Consider the following 24,307-nt stretch of genomic DNA (forward strand, 5'->3'; position numbering starts at 1 on the left):
ACTGAGACGAGAGGAAGCAGCGAGCAACTCGACTGGTCGGCAAACCTGCTCTCCCCCGAGAAATACCGAGAAATCCGTCTGTTTGGCACATAAACTGCAGGTAAACTACTTCCCCGAATACCAGGCGACTGTAACGCGGTATTTTAAGTAAAGTGGTTAGTTTAGAAGCGGACCGGGCCATTTTTTTTAAAAGTTATCCAGCGCTTTGGAAGGCCGTGTTAGCGAAGCTAAAAGCTAGCGGGGTTAGCCACGGTAGCCAAGTTAGCTTTTCCTCTAACCGACCTCAGTCTTGTTGCTGCTTCCGCTCTCATAGATGGGCTAAGGAGAAAAAACTGTTGTGTCCTAATTACAGGAACTGCTGTGGCCGAAACACATCGGTCGGGCTGTTAGTGAGCGGAGGTAACTTGAGTAATGCCTGTAAACTGGACGGGAAAGACTAACCTCAATCGGCGAGCCAGCCGTAGCCAAACAATGAGGCTCTTTTCCTGACTTGACTCGGCTGACCAGTCCTGTCGGCATGAGACGAGTTACTTCACGAATGGCTGCTGGTGGCAGATGTTAAATAGCCTGCTCAGCGTTACAAAGACCAAGTAATCCACCAGGGGACGTATATTCCTAAAATATTTGTATCTTCACACCGAACTCGTTTTTCCCCATTTCGTAGGTTTTAAAAAAAAAATGGGTCAGCCTCAATTGGGCAGGCGGGCTGTACTTGGCAGGCGATCTTAAGTTTCGTGGTTTTCTGAAGAGAGATTTTTCTTCTCATGAATCGTCTTCGGCACTGAAAAGTCATGCACATCATATGTGGGGGTCTCGCCTGGCGTTTGGTCTGGATCGGGGCCACCCACCCATTCTTCCACTGCGGACACACTAGCCATCTGTTGCCGCTGTGATGACGCCATCTTTCTGGTGACCCACCCAGTGGCACACTGGTCAAAAACAATGTTTGACTGAACGCTGGGAGCTCTTTCCTGTAACACAACTTCTGTGTGTTGGACAATATTCAGCTTCAGTTCATTTTCTGCCGCCATACAGCAAGGGGCAAGTGTAGCACATTTGACTATCTAAGGCTTGCTAAATTATCATCTTATGTTTATTGATCACCGTCATTAATGGTATTACATGGAAGTTTGTCTTGTTAGACATTGGTAAGTCAAAGTTCTTTGTGTTTGTTTGTTTGTTTTTAATCTGATGCATCTGGCATGCATGGGAAAATGGCAGTGATGTCCATGATTGTCAAGCATGACAGTTTAAATTACATCATACATTTTATGGAATCCAGTCTTAGGCACACTTTGACGTTCATTTAGCTCCAATGAAAATGAATGGGAACAGACCATTCCAGCATGACTACTCTGTCAATCTGTCTATATAATAATTTATTCTAAGCCCTAATTCAAGGATGTGAATTTCGAGAGCAAACTTGTGTAAAGAAGCAAGTTTTTTTTAACATTTTATATTCTCAGTCGTAATTTTGTGAAATCTTTTAAATTAATCATCTCATGATGTTTGCCAGTAGAAAAGCCTTTGGAATAGCATTTTGTACTAAAATCTCCTTTAAAGCAACTAAAATGGGATAAGAGGTGCGGAATGGGTTATACGTTTTTCAGCCTGCCTCCAGTGATGCTGTTCAGTAAATCATCTTTGATCTAAATCATACCCAGCACTGAACTGGTGAAATATTGGCTGGCTGTCTGAAAAATCCATTTCATTACATGTGCTGTTCATATATTTAGTGTAACATCTTCCGGTGATTATGTGGTTACTCCCAGTACATCTTTATTTCAGTCTCTTTGAGTAAGAGAAGTTTATAGTTGCCTAGAATTTGACTGGTTGCTAATAATAATCTAGTAATCTTTTGAATTAGTTATTTCTTTTTGGTGTTTGTACAAAAAATAGGCTTCAGTTCTTAATTGTGCAAGTCAACATTTTTAAATGCATATAAAAATGCTGTTTTAGTGCATTCCAGCAATAATTTTTGTGCTTTCTTCAGAGCAGTCATTTGAAATATTTGAAATATTTTCCTGTTAGTAAGGTGCTCATCATAGTCATAATGAAGTTTTTTTTTTTTATATTCACATTACATTCTCAACAAATACTATCAACTAATGGTTTGCTAAAAAGGGTGTTTAATGAGGCTTTGTGGTAAATTTTGTTTTAATGGAAATGTGTATTGAAGTCAGAAGATTGTGTATTTTGACCACATGCTTGCTGTAGATGCCATCTCTAACGTGGAGCATGGTTCACTAACCAGTGTTTATAATAGATATTTTGTGCAGTGTACTTTTTCAAAATATCTCTGCTGCATATGGCAGTGAAGAGCAATTATGCTGTTAGATTCTTTTGACCGTGGGTTCATTTGAAAACCTGCCAAAAAATGTGTGTTGCGTGGCAGAAGAAAAGGCACCTGCCAAGTTTCTGTCTGAAACTGAAATAGTCATCAGCTGACTGTCAGTTAACCATCATTAAAGTGAGTCTGCTGATCATGTGGGGTGTTTCTGTGCAGAAACACACAGGCCTTAGATGGTAAAATGTGGGGTCTCCTAAAGGACAGGCTGAAGAACCAGGAAGCACACAGTATCTGTTTTAATGATGCCATTAGGGATGTGTCATACAAAGATGATGCAGAACAAATAGCCTTTATTTAAATCCTTGGTTGATCATGACTGTGTGAACATGAGTAGATTTGACTGGCAGGCCTGCTGTAGAAGATGATGTCTGAGTTTGATTGGAAGACAGTTTACATGATATGTGATGGTTAATACTCCATCCCAAAGTTGGAGAAAATGTTGAAATAAAAAAACAATCCAGAATATACTTTTTATTGTATGAAATGTTGAAGTTCTTCTTTGTTCAATTTAGAGCATCAGATTCATCAAAAGGAACATCATCTCTAGTGTATCTGGTATAAATTAAGCGTTTCTGTCAGTCAGACAAGAAGGTCCATTAGTCTGTTTCTGTTCCTTTAATTTCACCATATTTGTGTTATTCCCATCACTTAATCCGTTGTCGGTCTTAAATTTCATCTCATGGTCTCTAATTGGTTAACATGCAGGTAAAGGCAGTGATTTGCGCACGCAACTTGGTCCTTGGGATCTAGCAGGATTATAATTGATCAAGGGAACATAGTACTCAGTCTGGCTTTTGGTTGGCCACCAACACAGCTTGCACAACAAGCCCTTTTTTCCTTACTGTATGTAAACATTTTAAATGTGTCCCAAAATAACTCAGTTTGGAGTCAGCTGTAATAAGTGGTTGTCTGCAGACTGTAGTTGCAGTTTCTTCAATTTCATTGCCTCAAACATTACACTTAAACATTTTATAGGCCCTTTCAATATTAGCACAACTGTGAAATCCAAGTTGGCTGATTGCCAAACTCAGTTTGCGCAGTCAAAAATTAAAGATCTTTTAGCTGTTGGCCACTTAACAACATTTTATCATGCCCTGATAACATTTACATTAGAGCACATATTGTGATCTCACTACAGTTTGTCCTGCTACTTTGTTGAAACTCAAGTTTAGACATAACACACTACACTGCTAATTGGGATTTTCCTGTTTTGCCCTTTTCTGCAGTTTGTGCTTTCTTGATAATGCTCCTGTTCAGTGTTTTCTAGAATCCGTCTTTGTTAATTAACATAGAAATGTACTCTGCTACTGGCTGGTACTGATTAATACCTAATCACTGGTTTGTGTTACTACCAGTCTCAATATTGAAATGGTTGTAAATTACCTCTAAAAGAGTAATTAGTAGCTGTAATGACTGACAAGCACATCTGCAGCAATTGTTATTGCTATTAGACCTGCTGGTTGAACACTGCAAACATTGACCACCCACCTACCTCAAGACAACAACTGCCCCCATTTTTGTCTTTGCTTTTTACATTGAGTAATGGAGCCAATTGCTATTTTTTTTTTTTGACACTGTTGTCCTACTTAGTGTTCACCTAATATTTATAGGGTGCTTTTAGCAGTGCACAGCACTGTGGAGCATTTCAGGGTCACAAACTAAGGGGACCCAGAGCAATAAAAAGGCTATTTTACGAGGGAACAGTGACTGGCGATAATTGTCAGGCACTTTTGTCTGTATTTCACTCAGTTCATTGAGTTTTCCCACTTAAACATGTGAATGCAACTAGTGTGCCCAGAGGACCACAGCAGGTGTCTTGTTTTGGACATTGCTTGGGAGTGTGTGGCCAAATGTGCTATGGTTAAGAAAAAGCTGGCTTTTGATCTGAAACTGGCCATATTTGTAGTCAGACGTTGAAAGAAATAGGACCCCCCCATCAATAAATAAATAAATAAAAATCAAACAACAAAAATAGCCTGCAAGGGAAGGAAGTGTGGCTGGTTTGGACCAGAGACAGTCCCCTTATGCAAAACCTGAGTGAAATCTGTACAATAATCTTTGCCAGCAATAAAAAGCAGTTTCGTAGAAACAGATCCCATAACAACCCCAACTCAGATGTCAGATTAAGGCAAAATGACACAGGACATTGAACCTCAAACCTTGGCTGTGGTTGCAGCTTCGAAAATGCAGCTTAGCTAATGGATTCAGAATGTGAGAGATTGAGCTCTCTAACATACCTTCAGCTGACTCAGTGTGATGGAGATTGCAGCACTGAGAAATGTGACTGACAGTGCCACACCTTGTTGGATCAGGGGGGGAAATAACCGTTTGGGGATAATTTATTACTTTCCTCGATGTGAGGTCCTGTTGTCTTCGTCCAGATAGTAAGTACATAGTTCATCTACAGCATTATGTGAAAGTTATGTTTCTGCAGTGGTCCCATAATGACAAATGAGTGTTTGTTTGATGTGCACTGGGTGAATAAAGTGATTGCACCTGCATTTCCTCTCCCAACAACGGAAGCTTTTTGAACTTACTTCCTGTTCATGTATAAAGGGAAATAGCTGTTGGTGTGGCTAAATGTTAAATAATGTCTCTGACCTTCTAGTGAATATCATCTCCCAATATGGGATCCATACAATTTTCAGCCAATGACGCTGCATCTCACTTGTTTGCCACAACTTCCCTTAACTCAATTTTTCACACTTGTTCTCACACATGCATGCTGTCTGTTGGTCATTAAAGTTAATGAATTGCTGGAACCAAGGTTGAATTGACTTCCTGGTTGGTTGCATCTTATGCTGTTATAATAATTTGTATATACTGAGTCCTGTATAACTACAGGACAGGAAGCTAGCAGTATCTCATACAGCTGTCCTTTACATGTTTACGTAATGTGCTGGTAACCTGCAGGATTTTTGTGTGGTTTCAGATTGGACTTTTTTTGCTAAGTATTTTCTGCTCTTCTCGGGTTACAATCCTTCAACAAGCCGTAATGTTCTCATGTCTTACTTATTTCTGTGAAAAGCAGTTTGACCTTAGAAAGTTCCATTAATCATCTCACAACCCCCTGAGGGGCTACGTGGTTAAGTGTAGTGTTGCATGTGGCACCTGCAATGTGATGGCTACACACACTGATTTCCTGCAACACATAGCAGCTCTTTTCCACCAACCCTGGCTAGTGGTGTGTTTGTGTTCTTCATTTCATTCTCATTTTTTGTGTGTGAATTCTAGCTTGGTTGTGCCTTTAAAGGACTGTGTGGCACTGATCTGAAAAAGATTAATTTCTTTTACTATGTCTGTACAAATATGAGGTTTGGCATACTTACAAGCTGTTATATCTACGCAGCTGTCCCTTCATTTGCTTCTTTTCTTGTCGCTCCTTGATTATAACTTATCTCCTTCGATTTGCCTTCCCCTCAGGGATGGCGGCTATCCGTAAGAAGTTGGTGATTGTCGGGGATGGAGCTTGTGGGAAGACCTGCCTTCTGATCGTGTTCAGCAAGGACCAGTTCCCTGAGGTCTACGTCCCCACTGTCTTTGAGAACTATGTTGCTGATATAGAGGTGGACGGAAAACAGGTGAGATAGTTGGACTGAGTCATTACTAATAGACTTTCCCATCTAATGTCATCTAAACCTGAGTCAAATTGAAAGCTGTTGTACTTGTGAACACGCTCTCTTGCTTGTCATGAAGTGCATTTTAATCCAACTTTATACTTGTAAATAATGAAAAAGCCTCGGAAAATGTGCACCTTTTTCTGAAACTATTGTGGTTTCCCACCCATCACAACACATTTCACAGCACTGCCCCCACACACCTTTTACTTTGCTTGAGCTAAGTCACACACACCTTCAAAATAAAAAATATGGGCGCGTCATGATTGTATGACATGTCCAGTAACACAAGTTTATCTCTCTGTGACTAGGTTTGATGTGCTGTATGTGTGTCACTGGATAACTGAAGCATCTAGCATAACTCAAAAGTCACACACCCCCACATTCTGACCTCATTTTTGGATAATGGGATTCTGGGACATTGAGTCTTTACTCACATGGGCCGGATTGATTGTCAAATGCCACACTTTTCTATGATCTCGTTTGTGTCCCCACTTTAGCCACATTTTCTGTCTTATGTTTCTTCTAAATCTAAATTTTTCTTGGATGCCACCAATAAGATTTATTTACTTCAGATTATAATTGACAAACTAATCCTTTCATCCAATAATGCTAATATGAGTGACTTGTTTGAAAATAAATAGGATAGGCTTTTAGCAAAATGCAGCGGTTGGCTTTTTCACACTAGTCGGACAAATTGCTTACAAATGCAAGTGTGCATTATTTTGATAAGTGCTTTGGGTTAGGCTTCTTATAAGCCTTCTTTTTATGGAATAAGAAAATAAATCTATATACATTTATTTCCCGTTTGTGATGAGGTCTCCTGTAGGCCATTGTTTATTATTTATATCTTTATTGTTTGCTGGCCTCCGCGTGGCTCATCACACTTCATCGCATCTGTCCTGTTCTTGCTTTGTGTGTGTCAGGTGGAGTTGGCTCTCTGGGACACAGCAGGTCAGGAGGACTATGACAGGCTGAGACCTCTTTCCTATCCAGACACTGACGTCATCCTCATGTGCTTCTCCATAGACAGCCCTGACAGCTTGGGTAAGTACAAACACTCACTGATATGCACTCACATAAAATAAAATACAATACTACAGCTCCATCCTTCCTATGTACTCCACCGTGTTTATATATAGAGGAAGTTATTTCAGTTAATGGTGTGTTCATTCTGTTGTGACTATTTGTAGGGTAACTGCTTACATTTGCTTATATATCATAACTCATTAATTATGCAGTGTCACACAGCCAAGCTATAAAACAAGAATTATGCCATAATGAAAATGAACAGTGCTTTCCTGAGCATATAGAAATGATTTTCATTAAAAAAAGGTGATGAACGCTGCAGATGATTGTGAAGTGCCACACAGTAATTAAACAGAATTAAATTAGAAAGCCTTAGTTAAAATGAAACACAGGGTTATTGTTCTAAAATTGTCTGTGTATAGTTGTTGTACATGGTCAGTTTTTGTTCATTACATTTCTGTTGAAAGCAATATTTTTGCATACCAAGTAAGATTTTTTTTTTCCACACTGATGTGAAGTGAAGATAAGGAGGCTTACTTGTATTAGTGGCCTTGTTCTGTTCTTTAGAAGCAGAATTATCTCTTTCTGCAGTGACTCGTTTTCAATTAAATGACTCTGTAAATGTTAAGCCAATCAAATTACTGGGATCTTCTGAAACAGTTGTTAATTATGTTAAAGCTGAGCATTACTACTGCACAAATAGCTTTCATACAAAGTTTCTATTGCCATTGTATGTGTTTTGTTTTTTTTTTTTCCTTGAGGTTTTCACCAACATTACCTTACAATTATCTACATGATTAAAAGCAGTTTCTTTCTGCTTGTAAGGTGCCTGTCATTAAGCAAATTTATGCCTATTGCAATGTAGATAGCACTCAAAAATATCCTTAATTCAGCTGCAATCATTTCTTCTTCAGTAGTGTATCTGAAAAATGTAAAAATGGCAATGGTTCATCGGTCCACATGTGATGAGCCTGATTTTCAGTTTTACAACCGGTCACTAAGACATATACATACACACAAAAAGTAAAATATTCTTGTCTGTTCGGTGATTGATTGGTTTTACCTCCACAGAAAACATTCCAGAGAAGTGGACCCCAGAGGTCAAACACTTCTGTCCCAATGTTCCCATCATTTTGGTCGGAAACAAGAAAGACCTGCGTAATGATGAGCACACACGCCGAGAGCTAGCCAAGATGAAGCAGGTACCTGAATTTCTTCTTTCACTTGGTTCAAATTTCTTTTTATGTATGGCACAGAATTTAGTAGAACTTTTTGTTATAACTTGGTGTAATCCAAATAATGGCCCTTAAAAAACACCCACACATATATGTGGCCTAAGTGTTTTATTTATTTACACACCAACCCCCCGGACCTGGTTGAATTCCCACCATTATCACTGACCAGGACCTAATAGCCTCCAGTTTACTGGGCGTGTGCTCTAGCCACTATGCCACCAGTGCCCCAGCAGTGATTAACTTTATTTGCTTCTATTTCATATTTGTTCCTAAAACCAGTTGTTGGTCTTCTCTTTATCCAACAGGAGCCAGTGAAATCAGAGGAGGGCCGCGACATGGCTGGGCGCATTGCAGCATTTGGTTACATGGAGTGCTCTGCTAAGACCAAGGATGGTGTGCGGGAGGTGTTCGAGATGGCCACCAGGGCAGCACTGCAGGCCCGTCGTGGAAAGAAGAGCAATAAATGTGTACTGCTGTAAAATGGCCGACATATTTGGACTGTTTTCACCCTGGTCTACTGTACACAGGGCTAGGTCTCGGGAGGGACAGAGGGAATACTTGTTGGGAGAGGGAGGGAGGGGTGGAAGAGCAGTAAACTACTACCGCTGTAAAATGGCTGTTTGTTGGACTGAATTTACCCTGGGACTTAAGTTTGGGAAGCTTTGATTAACAGGGCTGGGTGGGTGGACGGATGGATGGGGGACGAGGAAGCACAGAAGATGACTTCAGCTGTAAACCATTGGGCTCTTTCCCCTTAGGCTTACCATCAAGTTGGGAAACTTGTACCAGCCTTGTCAAGTGTCACAAGCCACTTACACTGATAAAGAACATTAGGAGATCCTGGTCCTTCTAAAATGTCTAGCTGACTGGTAAAACTGATAGATGCCTGTAAGTTATGGGACGTGTGGAAAACAAAAAAGCCAGATGGAGAGCACAGTTAATGGGTACCACTTAAAACAGCCATTATTTATTTCCAGATGATTGGACCAGGAATTAGCCCCGGAGCTTTGTGGATTTGGACAGATGAAGGGATGAGTGAAGCACAGTATATGTGGGAGTGCCCGTCTTGAGACCGCGTGCAACAAACCAGAGCAACACTGGCGGATTTTATGGTTTCGTACATCAGTTTATTCCTTAAATGCTCCACTCACCTGGAGAAATTATTTCCTCCAAATGTAGAAAAATCCCCAGTACCTCTGTTAATTATTTGCTCCTGAAAATATTGCTCTCAACAGAGTTAGGTTTCATTAGTTTGCAGTTTGTTAAGAACTGAAAAAAAATATTTCTCTTGTAAAATTAGGCATTTAGAAAAGTTTGTCCCAAGCAGGTTGTTATAGCCACATCAAACATCATCATGTGCTGTCGGGTGCTCAGGTCTTGTGTTGTATTATCAGAGGTGTGGAGTTATATGCTCACATGTCCAACTCAGTGCCATTTAGTTTCTCACTGTGACAAACGCATTGAGCCAGACTGGCTGAGATTATCTGGTACAATCGGCCAGTAGGGAATTCTGTCATTTACAGATAAACTAGTGGACGGGTTAGAAAGGAAATTACTGTCATTGCTGGTTTGGAAGGAAACTTGGTCATTGGAGTTGCTCTAAACATGGCCTATACTCAATTGCTACTTAAATATTCGGCGTTCTTGGAGCACAGTGCTTTGGGGTGTCATGCAAAGTACACTTGCACCTGTCAGTAACCCGGTGTCTGGGCTGCACATTAAACTGTCAACATGTCAGTGACTCCCTGCTACATTTGATTTCTCTAATTCAGGAGGTGATTAGTTTTCGCCAGAAGGTTCTTTGACATTTAATAAAGTCTCTAGACTGAATCAGTGGAAGTGGCAGGTGATTTGTGGTCCCACTGTATGACAAAGGCAATTTCCTTCCCTGCATCATACAACCTGAGCACACTGTGCCCGTGGCTCGGCTCCCATCCCTTCCTGTTCCACACTGCTGACCGCTGGTGCTCATCTTCCCCTGGTTTTAGACCAGGACAAAGAACAAGGAGAGGAGAGTTTTGTTTACATGCACACCACTGATCTCCTTATTTGGGATGAACGACTATAAATTCTCTTGTGTGTAGGCATGTATAAAAGTCAAATGTACCAAAACGAGAACTAGTTCATGTTTGAAGGGGGAGAAGTTGCCTGGGATGTTCCATGATGTCCATCATTTGTGTCTGCCTTTTAGTGGTTAGCTGTTGCTACCTGCCACCTGGTTCAACAGTTAAAGAGACAAACATGACCTTTTTATCCAGAAAACTGCATGGAAGTGCCAGAATTGTCAGGTTGGATAGGTTTGAAGTAAAGCATGCAGGTAATCCACATCTCTAACGAGCAGAGTGACAATTAACCACTTGCTGTGTTGAAAAACCTTTATTTTGATGAATGATAACGAACCAACCTTGCCTGACTTTTCTGTGTTTAAAAAGCCAGATTGAGGCTCTCTTGATCGTGTTGTGTCCTCCTGTTCTTCTTCCTGGCCTACAGGGAGGAGCCTGTTCCAGAAACCTAGTTTTGTGTTGTTGTTTTTATACTTTCTTCCTGCTTTAAAAAAAGTCATATGTTGTCTATCAGTATTTAAAAATAGGAGGTGGAAGACGAGGGAACTGCTTGTGTTGTTGATTTTAGTTGATTCTTCTTTTTGTGCTTTACCTGATTTTTTTTTTTCTTTCTTTTTTTTTTTTTTTCTGGTGATCACCGTCAATCATCCCTGCCAAATGCTGTTGTTAGGCAGTCAGGAGAAAGGCTGGCCCCTCGGCTGCCTGTCTGAAGCATCACTCGGACAGTGTGCTCCCTATATAATTAAGCCTCCCTATATTGTACAAATCATTTTTATTTCTCATTTTTATTGTATTTTTAAATCCAAATTTTGGATGCTGAAGCAGTGATGTAAACAAAGGAACAGGAAAACCAAGCTGTATGCAAAGTCTGTAAATATGAAATGTGGGTTTGTTCTTACTAGGCTATACACACGCACAGGACTGGAAACCGTATTTGTAAACTAGCTCTGGTTTGTGTAATAAATTACTTTCTATAACACCTAGGTTCTATTCATTTTGCTCTGGAGGGTGGAAGGGGAAGATCTCTTAACTTCAGTCCACACACACGTGTAAGGCGGCTGGAGTCAGGGATCAGTGACTTTATGAGCAGCTTACAATGCTCCCTGTGACCATGACGCAAATAACAGACAGACAACTGAGAGGAAGTGAAAAGATGAATACGCTGACGATTCACATCCTTTCTGAAAATATGAAACGCATTCAGCTTGAAACAGTTCCATCTGAACTCTGACACATTTTGTGCTACCCATTTGTGTGGAAAAAATAGATTTGGGGAGCAGAGAATGGAAATATATCTAGTGTTGCTACTTTTAAGTCATTGATGTATGTTGATAACGGTTTCATCGCACCTTAAGCCTGCAGCACCAAATCCAAAACCCTGCTCCACGTCTATAAACACTACACAGCAGAATATATAAAAGTCATTACAGAAGTGCAGTATGGAGCATAATGGGTTTTAAATCTGTCTGGTGCAGAGCTATGACTCAATGCAACAATAAAAAATCCCACAGCAGACCTTATTGATTGGAAGAGAAGCCTCATCTAATGGTGAACCAGGGGGAGCGAGCACAGCGACACATTGAGTGTCAACCAGATCCCCTGATGCCACTTTAAACAAGAATCTCAGTGAATGTGGAGCTGCCGGATATAATTCAATTTTTTTGTGAGCTGCTTCTAAAGATTTAGCTAATGTTAACAAACAGTAGCTATATAGTGCTGTCTCATTGATAATAGGAAGTCAGGTTGTTGTTTAGTGATGGTGCTGTGTACAGTTCAGCTTTATTACAAAGACAAAGCAATAAGTCAACACAACACATTTCATCAGAGATGCATTGAAATCCAATGTGTCATCGCTGCAGCTCGTGTCGTCATGCATTCACTTTCCCTCCATCACCACAGACATTGCCTTGTTAAAATCCATGTAAAATACCAGTCATGGATGATTTCTCTGGTTGCGGAGCGGAAGGTAACACTCCACCGCTCAGAGATGTGCCGGCAGCCTCACGAGGAGGCCTGTGCTGCGGAAAGAGCCGAGCGTGTGGGATGCTGAGGTGAGGCAATTTCAGCCTGTGTGGGATGATGCTGGATGTGGTGGAGTTATATCGAAAAGCTGTGAGAGGCGTGTTTGCAGAGAGGAGAAAAGACAGACAATCCTGCTCATTCGGTGAATGTATGAGCAGGATTGTGCACACAAGGACTGTGCATGTTTATCCTGGCAGGCGACACACATTTAAAGCTTTCAAAGCCATGGCACTACATAGAATCACATTTATGCACCTCCGCTGTGGACCAAAATGGTGGTGAAAATGTCTGCATGTCTTGAGTCTGTGTAACTTTAACTGAACACTGCAATCTATGATTCTGAATGTGTTATCCTCCTGGTGCTTCTGTCAGCGAGGAAGTCAAAACCAAAGAGCCAATCGGATTATTATTATAGAAGTAATGTAAAAACTGTGAACCTCGAGCTGTATGACAAAGGAGTGTTTCCAACAAGGCACAAAAACTCTACAGCTCTAAAGCAGTCCAGATAAAAGATGTAAGATGTTTCAGGCTTCTTTGTTGCCTTTTCTTGGGGTAAAAAAAAACAGGCGTAAAAAAAAAAACCCCAAACCCTCGAAAGTTACCCTAAAGATGGTGTATAAGAGGATTAGGGGGTGGATGTGAGAGGAAACAAGTCATCTTGTCAATCTCTCTGCGTTTCAGTGGTGCTTTTTTTTTCCAGGCCTGCTGTTAAAACAGACCAACACTGTATGTCATTAGACTGCTGGCAGTCCTAATAGCAGATAAGGTCTAATAAAGTTGTAAATTCCAGTGGGCTATATGTACACGTTTAGCAAAGCTGAAAAGTGGACCGTGATGGTTCTGCCCCTCCAACACTTTTAGGCCTTTCCCATTTCAAATGACTCTTCCATCACCAAGTCTGGGAAAGCTGAGGGTTTTGAATTGATTTGATTTGAATTTTTTTTTTTTTTTTTTTTTTGGGGGGGGGGCTGATAGCTGCATAATTTCAGAGTTGATCACCCACTGAAAGAGCTGCACATCGCTTCATCGTTACCCACATTGCTACAGTCTGCCGCAGAATTGTGTAATTGTGCCACAAACTGATTGTACATCACTTTATCCAGGTAATGATACCGAAACTAAGACAGATATGACTGAAAGCGGCCGTGTGTGCAACGCAAACACACCGCTGGAGGCGTGTTGTTGGGCCTGCAGTGAAACCAGCATTGATGCAGACGAAGTAAAGAGTGTCGGTATGTGTGTGAGGGGAAGGGCCGGGGCTCAGGCCCGAAGCGGAGGGGAGAGGAAGGAAGTCCGTCATCATGTCAGAGGACGCTGCTGCACTCTTGGAGGAATGATGAGGAAGTAAGCAGCTGAGGCCGGAGAGCCTGATCCTGATCCTGATCCTGATCCTCCTCCTCCTCCTCCTCCTCCATCAGCCCGCTCCTCCGGCAGCTGTCCGGGCAGCAGTAACGCACCGCGCAGCGCAGCAGCCGCTTTTATATACCGGGCTATTTTTAGCCCACAGCAGGGCCAACTATTTTTAACCAATATGAGCTCATCGCCTGCACGGCCCGTCCAATGGGACGACAGGGAGAGGGGGCGAACCGGCCAATGGGACGGAGGGAGAGGACGGAAGGGGGCGGGCTATACAGGGAATCAGGCGGTGAGCGGGAACGAGCAGCGAAGAGCGCCCACTCCGTCTCTCTTTCCAAACTACCGCCAACCTTGACTGCACACAAACAGCCTTCAAACCAACAATAATGGCACAGCTCAGCCGCCCACCCACAAATGCTTTCATACACGCCTCCACATGTAACCCTTCTCAGTAATTTCCCCAGAAATCTCCCAAGGCTAAATTAAGACACTGAGAAGGGCCAGTGGTAAATCCGCTCCCGTGAAGACTGAAGGGAGATGTAGTCTCTTCCAGTCATTTTCTTTGCTAATTGTGGCCTGAGTGTTGCACCTGAAGGGGCCACAGTTTGTGTGCTGCTTACACCCAAACTGATCCCACATGCATCCATTATACAGGTTAGCCACTGGAGCTCATAACAACAAACGACGGTAGGTTGTGCCGAAATGTTGTAAAATGTAGAAAACGAGGCTGAAGTGACAAGCCTGAGTGCTGATACTGGGAGACTGTTAGTCCTCAAGTCCGCCATGATAATAGCTGTTCGCAGTTTACCCCCCAGACACCCACCACACCGTTCATCTTCCCATTAGACGATCTTTGGTGATGACTTTGGACTGGTCGGACTAGCTGCTGTCTGTTGTGTTTTTTTGTTATGACTTTAGATGAGGACCATGACAAGGACTGCCCCAAGACTATGAGTCATCCGTACACCCACCTTTTCTGGTGTTTCCGAAAGTTTTATTTTTAGCCCCGCTGCACCGAAACACAACGCCCAGTGCCCCATGTGTCTCTGTTATTCTGGTGGGACAAGAATTTATCTCCATGACACATTTTAACAAACAAACAAAAACCCCCGAACCCTGAACTAAGCTAAGTTTGGGACCTGGGAGCAAACCAAATCCCACAATACTGGACGTGTTAAATCGGCACAATCTTCCTCCACCACAGTGGTGTTGTTTCTTCTTATTTCATTTCATCGAATCCTACAATTCAACACAGAGCGCGTTCCCGCCAGCCGCGCCCCCACACAAAAGGTTCCAACACATCACAGCGGGAGCGCGCAGGACGGTCAAACCGCCTCCCTCCAATATAATGGCCCCACCCTGTCATAAACTAACACATCTGTCCAAACATTTAAATTCAAACGACTCTTTGAGAAAATGTATCCCGAAATGAAAATTATACAAATGGCATCAAATATTAAAACTAAGAAATAGATTATGATATAAACTCTATCCCTAATTGTTTTTGTTTTGTTTATATACAACGTTCATTATAAGAGCAAAGGTACCGATTATGTTTGACTCTTCGGAATAACACAGACGATCTGTGTTATCATTTCCGTAGGAAATTAGGAAGTCATTAATGAGTGTGAGGATTAAGGTGAATTATCCCATATCTTATTCTTATACTGGAGTGCACACCACTTCATCAGAAAACACCTTTGAATTGGCCTGTATGATTCATAGCTGGTTGGTAGCATAAAGCAGGCCATGAGAGTAACGAAGGATTTGGAATAAATATCGGAGAAGATAGCATAGTATTTTCCCAATAGGACCTGGATGTTATTCAAAGAATTTAAGGCTGATTGGGTGCTTTAAATATCCATTGAACAAATATGAGTACATCATCACCAGAAATTGTTGTTATATCTTACATGAAAATTGATTAAGTGATTATATTTTACTGTAATTTTAAAAATGGTTTCTCACATATTCTGTGTGGGCTATCTAATCTTTTTTTTTCTTTTTCATAGCTCAGTGTGTACTATTTTGGTTTTTCAATATCTAGCACTGCCCTCTAGTGGTCTAAATAAATCAGTACAACAACTGCTGTAAAAGAAACACACTTGTAGCGTATTTCTTTTATGACAATTGCTTCTCTACCTCTCTGCTATTTTTTACCGAAGCCACCATGAACATGCCAGAGATTTTAATGTCCAGAAAAATATTTTAGTTTGAAATCATAAGGTCAGATGTACTTTCTTAATATCCGGTGCGGACCGAGTCTCACGAGAAATGGAACCCCGCCACAGTCACGCGGGATTTCGGCGAATCAGGTAAGTGGCGGGAGGAGCCGTAAGATGGCAGCACAGTCTTACCTGTGAGAAGGAGGCCGTTCATTTTCGACCAAATACACAAATGTCCTCGGGACAACGCTACAGTTTGGTAAGATATTATAGGTCCCTTCTTTATAAGCTGTGTATAGTCAGCTTTTGGTAAACTTCTTTAACAGTATGACATTAATGTGAAGTTTTTTTTTTTTTTTTAAATGACACAAACATTTCTGTATCGATAACTAATATTTCACATGGTCGTTTGTAAGGGCAGTTTATTCTGTGAACTCCTACTGTGTCAAATCATTACCATATTAAAGGAATGTTTGAAATAACTCCCAGCCTGAGTAAACACTGGGTATATTTCAACTGTTTTGGAAACTTAAATTTGAAATCTGACTGAAAAAAACCACCAAGACAAGAGCCTCTTGTTTTGGCCTCCGGTTAAATCCAGGCCATCTGAATTTTTTTTTTTAATCACCTCAGTTATGTGTCAAGAAACAGCTGAGTTAGCACACATTCGTCTCCATATCACGTATTTAATTAAATTGTGTCTAACATGATAACCATTACCAGCAGACACAGTGTGAGTGAGTCACATTAGGCTTGATATCAGCCCAAAAGGAGGCCATAAACATTACGAAACCAAACTGCTCATTAACTGATGTGTTTCTCCTCAACTCATGAAACACAGAAAATGTGCATGAGCTAATGGATGTGTGTTTGTCTTTATGTGTGTGCTTTATAGAGCATAGGAGCAGTGGGAGAATCTGAGACCAGTAATGATCTCAGCAGCTACAGTTCACACACTATTTAACTAATTGACATCACTTGACGAAGAGAAATCAAAGGCTTTTTGTCAGAGCAAGCTGGGAGGTCATTAGTTGTAATTAACAAGTTGACTGATCAGGTATGTTTGGTGATGAGCTTGTAATTATCTGACTTAATCACAAGAGAGCTCACAAGGTCCCAGCGGGTTTCTTTTATGCCACTGACATTTGGAAATTCTAAACTGACAATAAAGTGCTTGATGAATATCTGCTTGTGTTCTCCGTCTTTTTTTCCTCAGAGATGTGACGCTGCAGAGCCCGTACCCCCCAAGAAGAGTCTGCATCTGGGGTAATTATTTTTGAAATGGCACAAAACTTTTTTTTGTCATTTTGTCTCTAAAACATATTTCTTTGTGAATAAGTCAAATGCAATATAGAATTAATTCAAATGATCAAATCTAACTTTTACTATTCACACAAACAAGCATTTTAAATGTTAATCTGAGCTAATCTGTTCATCTGAGTCTCTATATTCTCTGAACTAAATACACCCTTTGTTCATTTTATGCATCTTTGGTGGGCAAAGTCTGAGGAATATCCTAAATATCCTTAGACCAGATTGTCTAAAACACAAACTTTCTTGGATTGCTTGTACTGGCAGTGAAGGAACAAAGAAAAGAGCTCTCCATGCAGAAAGTGCTTAAACACAAAATTCTAATGAAAAAAGACCAGCATTGTTTGATGGACAGGTGATCCTGTAGTGGCCTAATCAAAGACTCTCCAGTTGTTAAAGGTAAGCAATAAAGATGGCAACTTTTGCCACTGTTAGTAGCAGTAAAACATCTACAAATGATACTCGTTAAATTATGTTATAAATAATGATATCATTATTTAACTATGGTTTCACAAAATTTGGCCTGATAAAATGTAAAGCTGTATGAGGTTGCGCAAACAACACGTTACAGCACATCAATCTATCAGTCATGGGTTATATTAAAAAATCAGCAAATTATACAATAAACAACTGTGGAAAATGAATCATTTACAAATCAGCAACCTTTGAGGGAAGTATATACTTGTTCATTTGCACTCAACCTAAATTCATTATTTATCCCAGAGAATGAATAAATTGTCCCTGCTAGCCTGTGATTGAACTTGAGCTGGTGAAAAATTTTGCCTCTGCTGCTGTAGCCCAGTGAACTGCTATCTAATGAAAGTAACTGAGACACAGGATTTAATGATTGCATTTGGGTTAGGAGTGGGGAAAATAATGAGAAGGAAGAATGAGACTTAAGAGAGTTTGGTACAGACAGAAAGAGAAGGTAAAAGTTTGTTTGTAAGGTCTTACTTTCACTTTAAATCCTATTTTTAAAGGACTTCATGGCCCCAGATAAAATTTCCTGAGTTATTCTCCACTTATAATGCACCACATACCCTTCTAGCAAATTGGCTTTTCGCCAATGGTAAGATTTGAAAATAATGGTTGTTGAACATTTGCTGTTGTGCACCTCAGCTCAGATCTGCCTGACAAACTCAGCCTTGAAAAATCAATACTCTATTTTCAACAGCATTTAGAAGCCAACTGCAATTGAAAGACTGTTTTTTAATAGCTTAATTTTAAAGGATAATACAAGTAATACAATACATTGTCTTGTGTTTCATTGCTTATGAGTCTTTTATAAAGCACAGTTTAATTGCTTATGTCACCACAGTGTTATGCATTATAATTATAAAAGGTCAGTAGGTGAAAGAAAAAGTGAGAGTGAGGTTCAAAAGGAGAGACCAATTGTGAGAAATGGGAGTAAAGATGAAAGCTCATTTGTCTCTTATTTCTTCACCTTGCTCGGTTTTCTTAGAGGTGTGTGTGTGTGTGTGTGTGTGTGTGTGTGTGTGTGTGTGTGTGTGGCCACAATGATTGGGGATCTTGCTCCCTCCGCCTCCTGGAGAGAATTAGAGTGTGAGGGAGAGAGAGAGAGAGAGAGAGAGAGAGAGAGAGAGAGAGAGAGAAGAGAGGGAGAGCAGTCACATGCAGAGAGGAGCTGGGACGAGAAACAGAGCAGAAGAGAGCTGTCAAGCTGTGAGGAGGCAGCGACGAGACGACTTAGTTTTTTCTTGGAAGACATTTTCTCCTCCATCTCTGAAGCCCACACACACACAAAAAACTTTAAAGTCGCAAACACACAGATGGTGAAGTGTGTACATGAGTGCTGTTGTTAGCGTCATATAAGGAGTGGTGAATTATTTTACGGATTTGGACTCACACAGACTATTGGGTTTCAGAGTCTTTGTAGCTTGGACTTGCCCTCAAATTGAATTCAAACTGTGTTTTCAACAGTTCACCACTTAAAGCAAGAGTGTGTAAACCTGCATGGGTGTTGAGATTCAGCAGTTGAATTGAGGGTAACGCTGAGATTTAGAGCGAAACTGTTTTGGCACTTGTTAGCTGCCTGATTTTGAAAGAGCAGGCTGACACGTGTGTGTGCAGAGAAGGATGTTTTGGCCACTGACAGTGGTCCTGCTAGTCCGCCTTGGGGCCACCTTAACAGGAGCATGGAGAGCATCTCAGCCAAGACTTCAGTTCACACACTCCGGTAAGAGGCATCATTTCTAGTCTTTTTTTTTTTTTTTCCGTTTTGAGTACTCCAAGCCCTGTCTGCGCTTAATGTCTGATATATCTGTCAGATACATACCCACATGCAGAGGATGGGAATCACGCGCTGCCTCATTCTGTCTATTCTTTAAATGACCACACTCTGTTGTGCAATATATAGGAAACAAATAGCATATTTGCCTCTGACTCTATAGCTCACCTTTTTAGATTCCTTCTCACATTTCCTCCATCTCTGTACTTGCCTGCTTTCAATTCTTGCTCCAGATGTCCAGTTTGAGTGAGAAAGCTTTGTTTCAGCCACAGCCCCTCATATTGTAACTCTCTACTGACTCACCAGCATTGTAATGTTTGAAATGTATTCCTAAATTATATATTCAGCATTTAAAAATGTATTCAATTCAGCTGCAATGATGACCAAGACAGATACTAAACTAAACAATAAACCAATTTATTTGGAATTAATACAAAAGGTGAGGACACCCAAAATGTAATACTCTCACAGGAAAGCTACAAAAACAATAGCAGAAATACACTAAGGTTGAAGTTTAATTGTTTTATCACCAGTGACATGTTAGTGTTCAGCTATGTGTCCCTCTTCCTGACAAATGTGACAATCCAAGGGTTTATTGTTGTTGTTGTATTATTATTATTATTATTATTATTATTATTGGCTGTACTTTTAGCTCCATTGACATCTACATTCCCATGAATGTTAAAATTAGTGGAGAAAATTTGAGTAAGTGTAGGATCTAAGACCTAAAGAAAGATCTTTTCAAACTTATGCTCAAAGCTGTTTTGGCAGGAATTAATTGGCACAAATGCATTATCATTATCAATAGCAAATCTAATCCAACCTTAGGCAAGTGCAAAGCTTTCATTTGTAATGTAAACACCTCCTTGTCATAAACAGATTTCCTGACAGTATAAACTGACCCACGGTTTCGAAATAAAGTGTCTGTCTGTCAGTTCCTGTTATGGCTGACAAAGAAATTGTCTGATGGCAAAAATCCCATATCCATACCACGACCAACTTAATTATTTCTTGGCTCTGTACTGATCTGTCCACCACACACAAAAAGCTGCAGACATTTCATCTGACCTCCTTAAAATGGGGAAAGGAAGTTAAAACTCCTTTGAATTATCATATTATTTATGCTGTGGTGGGAAAATTGGAAAATGCATTGGTAGTCTAGTGCATTTCACACAGTCTTTTGCCTTTTTATTGATGCGCTCCAGCCACTGTCCTACATCTTGCATTAATACATGTTGAATCAACATGCCAGTGCTTAGGAAGAACATGGGCTCTTTTGTCAGTGTGTTGATTCATGGTTGATTGATTGCAGTCTGCGGGTCCTCTTAAAAGGTCCAGAGGTGCTGCACAAGTTTCTAATAGTTGTTGGTGTTTGTTTAAAAGCTGTGGTAGCAGTAATTGGGTGGGGTTTGCTTTTCAGTGGAATGTAGAGAAAAGGTTTGAACATGATTGTGTGTTGGGCAGTGAATGTAATATAGTCTGAGATGTCTTGAAGCACTCTGCTCCTCCAAATGGGGCATGAATTAACACTGTGACCTATGGTTAGGGCTTTTCTTTCTTCTTTCTTTTTTTGCTTGTGGATGACAAACAAGACGGTCAAAAGTAATGAAAAAGAAAAGAATTGTATCTTCTAATTAAAATGGGATTTGAGATTCAATCTTTTGCTCTCTCAGCTCTATTTATGGTGAATCCCCTTCAAATGAAAAGCTTTTTTGAGGAATCCAGTTCTTTAGCTATGGCAAGATAAACTCACCTCCCTTTAATCATGTTTACAAGAGACACTGCAAGTAAGCAAGTAAGAAACCAACTGATTACACATTCTTACATAAGCTGAAACACAAAGGACCTGTGAAGTAGATTTGATAAGGCTGTAGTTGACTAATCGTGACCTAGAAAGTATATTGAGAAGGAGGGAAAAAAAAACCTTGTTAGATTGTCCCAGGTGGGAATTTAGTTCTAATGAAATCTGAATATAAAAATGTGAACAGCTGCTAAAGTAGCTATGTGTCTGTGTCCTTTTGAGGAGATGTGAACTACATTTCTGTATGTCCTTGAGTGTAGCTGCATATCTGTAGTTGTCACTTTGAAGACATGAATGTATGTGTGCATACTTGAATAGAGCAGTTGCAGGCTCTCTATCCACCTCAGTTGTTGTTGTGTATTCTGCTGAGGTGCATCTCTGTCTCTGTAAATGGACAGAGGCTTGTGTGTCTGTGTATTTTATATCTACAGTGGCTGGTATTCTTGACTTTGAAAATAGAACAAAAGTAGTAGGGCACTGTATCCACCATCAACATTTGTGTCTTTGTGTGTACAGTCTTTCTTCTCTCCCTCTCTGTGGGACCATCAAGCAGTGGTCATTTCCTTTCTCATCACCATGGAGGTTTTTCTCTCAGACGAATGGAGAAGATTTCTGCTAATGCAATACTGCGGGAATCTCATCTCTGCTGAAGCATGCTTTTAGGTGGTTTGAGATAATTGATTCAAGTAATCTGTTAATATGCTGTAAAAAGAAGTCTCATGTTGTCTAATTATTAATACAGCGTTTAATTATGGTTGGAGGAAAGGAAACTCTATTTGTATTCAGTTTTTCTGAATAATGCTCATTTCATCAACATCAAACTTGGTAGGTGTATTGCCTGAATGAAGGAAGTGTAGTAAATACGAGGGCTGCAACTATCCAATATTTTTGTAGTATACTATTTATCTCATAGATTAATCAAGTAACTGAGTAATTATTTTTGCCTCATTGAAGACCAATGGTAAAAAAGAGAAACGGGGGCAAAAAATGTAATAAAGATGCTGCGTTACCTTGTGCGACCTTGTGTTACCTTGTGTTAATTCTCTAGTTTTTCGGTTTTAGTGCTGCATCAATGAAGACATGCTGTTATGTTTTACAAATTCCATTTCACAGTGGAGGCTCTGCACAGCGTTTTTTCCTACTTGATTTAGTCCCACACCTTTGACATTCTCTCTTTCCTTCTTTTCTGTTGTTTCTTGGCTTTGCTCCATCTTATCAGTGCTCAAGCTGATTTCATAAACCTGTGTCTGTAATAACCTTGTGTGCATCTGTTACATCTGCTTGTGTGAAATACAAACAGAGCACCCTAGACATTAAAGCAAGATTCAGCATTCGCTTTGCTTTGCTTCCTATGGCTAAAGAAAGCAAAACAAGTAAGGCTGATACTGAAATTGCAGTATTTCCTTGAGAACCAGTAGATGGTGAACAGTGATTGGTTGCTAAAATGCTGCTAGGATGAATTCTACCCATCGACCTCTGGGTTATGGGCCCAGCACATTTCAGCTGCGCCCCTCTGCTGTAAGTCATCCCAGACGGGACTTGAGTCCCCACAGTTTCTGGCTTAGGAGGCCAGTGCCTTAGCCATGAGGCCACATGTGATGGCCAGGCTATTAAACCAAGAAATGCAGTGGACTGAGCTGTTTGTGCTCAGATGGTACTTAAGTAGTTAATGCTAACGCTAACCATGTAGCATTCCTGAAACTTCAAAAGCACTGCTTTCATTTGGCACTTCTACTACTGTACTGATGTCTTAAGCCTTAATATAATCTTCAACTGTGGCACAGCCTTGTAGGGCTGTGTACACTGAACAGCTAGCTGTCGCTAAAAAGCTGCTAGCAGAGGATGGTTTCGATCCATCGACCTCTGGGTTATGGGCCCAGCACGCTTCCGCTGCGCCACTCTGCTTTAAATCACCCCAGATGGGACTCGAACCCACAATCCCTGGCTTAGGAGGCCAGTGCCTTATCCATTAGGCCACTGGGGCTTATGAGACAACAAATCAAATGAGCAAGAACACAATAAAAACATAGTGGAACAGACAATTGAAGAATTTGAGGCAACAAAGTGGTTATTTCTTTTTCTGTCAATGATTTTGTTTCATTTTGGTCCCTTCGAGTACTTGAGATGATTTGTGAAAATCAACCACTGATCAAGAATTTAAGGATTTCCTGCTTAGCAGCACGTCACAATGCTGCAAACCTTACTGGACATTGTTTTCGTTTCGTTGAGGATCGTTTTAACTAATATAAAAAAATAGATTTGGATCATACGAAATTATATATTTTGCTAAACTTAAAAACATTTACAAAACAAAGATTGATCACTATCCATTTCACTTATTCATAATTATTATATTATTCATAATTCAATCATAAAATATTAAAGGTAATTTCTTGTATAGTAACTGCAAAACCAGTGATCACAGAGTAGAAGACCGTTGTAGATGCTGTTTGTCTGACACAACGACAGCAAGGCCCTTTCACTGTCTGAGAGATTTGTTCCGATTAGTGAAATGTTGTCAGTCTGACTGACCAGACAGCTCCATGTCACAGGAAAAAAAAACAGCTTTAAATACTTAAATACATGCCTGATTACTCCCTAAACCCCATTTCTCTCCTACTTACTTACTTAATTATCCCAGTTATTCACTAAACTTTGTGAAACACACACACACACACACACACACACACACACACACACACACACACACACACACAGTGCAATGAGTCCATTATCGGAGTCATTTAGTGTATGATGGTGTGATTTTCTTGACGATAGATTGTAGTTGGAGATATTGTCTCTGCAATCCCCCAACAACCAAACACACACACACTGGCAATGTGTAAGTTTTGCACACATGCAGTTGTCACTTGAGAACATGAAGATTCATTGTCACAATCACAGCATAAAACTCCATAAACGCCTCAGTGGAGGTTTGAATGGTTTATTAAGTCAGTGGGAATCTACATCCTCACATGGAGGCTCGATCATGTTTTATTCATACAGCATTCGCTTGGTGAATTGGTTTCCACATAGAGATTTCATACAAATCAGTCACTGGAGATAATTTGAAATGAATAATATGAATTTGTTTCATATAAGTTAAAACA

General features: G+C 40.4%; 2 protein-coding genes and 1 non-coding gene across 5 annotated transcripts in view; 2 read left to right on the plus strand and 1 right to left on the minus strand.

Moving 5' to 3' along the window:
- rhoab (ras homolog gene family, member Ab) lies at window positions 1-11,273 on the plus strand. The gene is made up of 5 exons (XM_029506042.1): window positions 1-100; window positions 5,774-5,931; window positions 6,894-7,014; window positions 8,068-8,198; window positions 8,537-11,273. The coding sequence occupies exons 2-5, from the start codon at window positions 5,776-5,778 to the stop codon at window positions 8,708-8,710; spliced, it is 582 nt and encodes a 193-aa protein (XP_029361902.1). The 5' UTR covers window positions 1-100; window positions 5,774-5,775; the 3' UTR covers window positions 8,711-11,273.
- A 7,525-nt stretch (window positions 11,274-18,798) lies between these two features.
- The window catches only part of sema3h (sema domain, immunoglobulin domain (Ig), short basic domain, secreted, (semaphorin) 3H), a 55,307-nt gene continuing 49,798 nt past the window's right edge, over window positions 18,799-24,307 (plus strand). For all 3 annotated transcript variants that reach the window (XM_029506381.1, XM_029506383.1, XM_029506382.1), the window contains exon 1: window positions 18,799-19,345. In XM_029506381.1, coding sequence (XP_029362241.1) covers window positions 19,246-19,345 — 100 coding nt within the window. In that variant the 5' untranslated portion in view covers window positions 18,799-19,245. The remainder of the gene's footprint in view (window positions 19,346-24,307) is intronic.
- On the minus strand, window positions 23,109-23,181 carry trnar-ccu (transfer RNA arginine (anticodon CCU)). The gene has a single exon. It is a non-coding gene; the product is annotated as a tRNA-Arg (tRNA).

The sequence above is a fragment of the Echeneis naucrates genome, chromosome 7 (genome assembly GCF_900963305.1).
Source record: "Echeneis naucrates chromosome 7, fEcheNa1.1, whole genome shotgun sequence".
NCBI lineage: Eukaryota > Metazoa > Chordata > Actinopteri > Carangiformes > Echeneidae > Echeneis > Echeneis naucrates.

Coding starts and splice junctions, on each gene's coding strand:
- rhoab (XM_029506042.1), top strand. CDS start 5,776: ATGGCGGCTATCCGTAAGAAGTTGGTGATTGTCGGGGATGGAGCTTGT. Junction 5,932..6,893: donor TAGAGGTGGACGGAAAACAG/GTGAGATAGTTG, acceptor TGTGTGTGTCAG/GTGGAGTTGGCTCTCTGGGA. Junction 7,015..8,067: donor AGACAGCCCTGACAGCTTGG/GTAAGTACAAAC, acceptor TTACCTCCACAG/AAAACATTCCAGAGAAGTGG.